Here is a 3,405-nt window from a genome sequence, read left to right on the forward strand (position 1 = left end):
GAAATTTTTGTATGACATCTGCAGAATTCCGTTTCCAACTTTATATATCAGCAGAATCTTTTGAGATTTTTTGAAAAAACTTTTATATACAGAAAAACTAATTTAATTAGCTGGCATAGAAGCCTTCTCGTATAAGGAAAAGGATGGTTACTTGGTCACTACTCCTTAATTAACCCTAATCCCTAAAGGAAAAGGAAACCAAGCCAGACCTCATTTTCCTATAAATAAGGCAGAAATGGAAACCACAGAGCTCACTCACTCACTTCACTCACAAAACAACCATCACAATGGAGAAGGGAAGGTTAATCCGTCTCAACGATCACTGGGTCTCCATCGCTATCGACAATCTTGATTCTTTCGGGGATGTTGGGTACCTAGACTTCAGGTTTCTCGATCAACTCTTACCCCACTGCTCCAAAGATCAGTTGATTCACATCGAGAAGAGCACAAAAGATGTAGACCTGACTCCGATCACCGATAAGCTGTGGAGGAGGTTCTTCGAGAGAGACTTCGGTGGCAAAGCCACTGATGAGGTGATCCAGAAGATGAAGATCAAGAAAATGAGTTTCAAGTGGTCGGAGTTGTACCAGGCCAAGTCGAAGAGGATGGAAGATGATGAGAAAGAAGTCGGTGAAAGGTTGAAGAAGCTGTACGAGAAAGAAGCCGCTCGGAAACAAAGCCGGCAAGTTAAGGTGTTGGACAAGGTTCCACCTTCTTCGTCAAGCAACAAAAGAACTGGGTCCAAGAAAGAGAGCAAACTGATGAACAAATTAAGGAAACAGCATCTGAATTGTCTGGAAATGAGAAATATTCAAGCTATGAAGATGAAGAGAACTGCTGCCACCTGTTCTGGTCCAATCAGAAAGCCAAGAACGAGTATTAAACCTATGAACGTCTCTTGAAGCATTGATTAATCTTGGTGGTGCCGTGGTGGCCTTCAGTCTTCCCTTTAGCTTGTAAAGAATTTAAAGATGAACATTTGTTATTGATTTCAAGAAAAGAAAGAAAGAAATTCTTTTTGTTCTTGTTCATCTTCGTTGATCTTGTTCATCTCTCTGTACGTAAATTAACTTGTGATTGATGAAATATAAAGTTGTTCTTTGATGATAATTTGGTCTTCTTCTTTTTTTTTTTCTGAATAAATGATAATTTGGTCTTTAGTTGATCTTAGTTTTATGTAATCTGTTGCTTGGGGTCTGATCTTGTTGCCTTTTTGTTACGACTCTATCTTTGTACATGGGCCATCATTGTTGTTTGGGACTATTTGGGCTTTTCCTTACATGAGTACACTACCTCTAGTCTTTCTCTGCTTAAATAGCTAATAGGAATTGTATGGAGATATCGAATTATTGGATCAGTTTTATTTGCTTAGTTTCTTTTCCTCTTGTTTTCCTTCTTTCTCTTTCACAACCATGTCGATCCATGGCTACGATCCCAGGGATCGTAACAACTGGTATCAGAGCCCGCAACTGGGCCTGTTTCCGGCGGTGGGATATCCGACATCTATTACTGTGCTTGGTCAAATCATGTTCAAGGTAACCCCTATAGCCAAGCTCAAATGGTGACCAACTTCATACAACCCAATCCTTACCCACCTCCGCCACACAACCCTTCTGCACCCATCATCAATGGCCACTTACTCCCTCACCAATTTTCATGTGTTCCTCAGACTCACTCCCATTTCTTCCCACCTCCATACTTGCAACCGATTCATCCTGTTGCATTATCTGAAGGTCAGGTGTTCGATCCACCTTCACCGCAGCCACTCACTTTTGTGCCCCAACCTCAATGTCCAGATCTCAAACCTCTTTCTCTGAATCGCAAGTCGTTTCGGACATAGAGTCACCATGGCGGCAAAGTAATGACCTAGATCAGATAGATCCCGCTAAACCCATATTGAATGTGGCACCGTTGAATAGCCTGCCATATATTCTCCCAACCACAAAGCCATCAGCAGCCAGAAAGTCCAGTGAACAAGAAAAAGTGAAGCCAGCTATGGTGCTTTTACCTTTACTCGCAACAAGAGAAGAGCGAGATAAGATTTTGGAAACCACCAAAGGGGTTGTATTGACTGGAGTTACTGCAACGGGACAGGTGGGACCCATAATTGTAACGGAACCCACAGACCTCTCTGTTTCCACACAAGCTTCAGCTGGTTCATCTCTCCCTCCATCAATTGAGGCTACAGCGTTTGTTGGAGATATACCGCTGGACATCCCAGCTGTGGCAGTGAATTTGGCTGGTATCAATGAGTCTGCACATGATGTAGACCCGCATATCGGTCCTCCAGTAGTGGAAGCACTGTCAAGGACAAAATTCATAGGGCTTTCCGAGGGTTTTAGCTTACTAAATGGGTTGCCACATTCATTAACTTTTCAGATTGTTAATGTGATTGGTACTGGGGAGAATGTGATGGGGTATTGGACACCTGAAAATGAATTTGTGAGAAACTTGAATTCCAAAACCGCAATGAACAGCTCATTCTCTACTTCCAATAGTAGTCTTGGGTATATTATATGGCCTGGAGACTCCACCTCTACTCCAAAAGGTTGGCAGATTCCTACAAGTGGGACGAAGTTGAAGATTTTACTACCAGTTCAGAGTGGGTTCAAGGAATTTACGAACGTGGCGGATGATTCTAACCTTGAGCAGCAGATTATCATGAAAGAGGAATTTTGCAATGAACAGTTGGCTCTGGTCTATCGATTTTGTAGGTCAGGTCATTTTGATAAGGCAAAAGAGGTGTTGGTGCAAATATTAGAGAGGTGGAAATCAAAAGTTATGGCTAAAATTGCAGGGGAGGAGAATACTAAGAAACCAAATTTTGTTCTTAAGGAATGCCTCAAGCTCGACAATAAGATGGCGGTCTGCTCCATTGACACCCAATCTCGATCGCATCTATTGTCGTGGTTCATTCTTTTCTTTGAATTGGGTAATTGTGAGACATCGAAGGAAACACCACCCTATTGCAGAAAAGCATCGGCTGAAATTAGTCTAGTGACCCAAAGCTTAGTCTCTCAGGTATTCACTGCCATCATTTCTAGTCCTCAATACTTTCGAGCATCTTTTTATGGGGTATTGTATGACTTGATTAAGCTCTATGCTGTGATTTATATTGCTTTCATCGATAATGCTGGAATTTTGCTCCCTGATGACTCATTTGGGATAATGATAAGAAATGGCAAGTTATTTTATGAATATATGAATGTGCTTGCCAAAATGCTTTTAAGGGGTGTTAGTAAGGAGCGGCTGATGAGTTCAAATGTTAGTATAATGGATACAATTGTTGCTGCATTATGTGGAGAGAGCATCACGATGGATGGCATTGGAAACTCATTTTTGATTTGGTTGCTTGCAATTCATAGTACAAAGTTTAAGAGAGAAGCTGCAAGTATATTACATATC

The 3,405-nt window shown here is 41.4% G+C and overlaps 1 protein-coding gene across 1 annotated transcript; it reads left to right on the forward strand.

Moving 5' to 3' along the window:
* The first annotated feature begins 287 nt into the window (after positions 1-287).
* LOC112169894 lies at positions 288-902 on the forward strand. The gene has a single exon (XM_024306990.1). The coding sequence runs from the start codon at positions 288-290 to the stop codon at positions 900-902; it is 615 nt and encodes a 204-aa protein (XP_024162758.1).
* The last annotated feature ends 2,503 nt before the right edge of the window (positions 903-3,405 follow it).

This window comes from Rosa chinensis, chromosome 1 (genome assembly GCF_002994745.2).
Source record: "Rosa chinensis cultivar Old Blush chromosome 1, RchiOBHm-V2, whole genome shotgun sequence".
NCBI classification, from domain to species: domain Eukaryota; kingdom Viridiplantae; phylum Streptophyta; class Magnoliopsida; order Rosales; family Rosaceae; genus Rosa; species Rosa chinensis.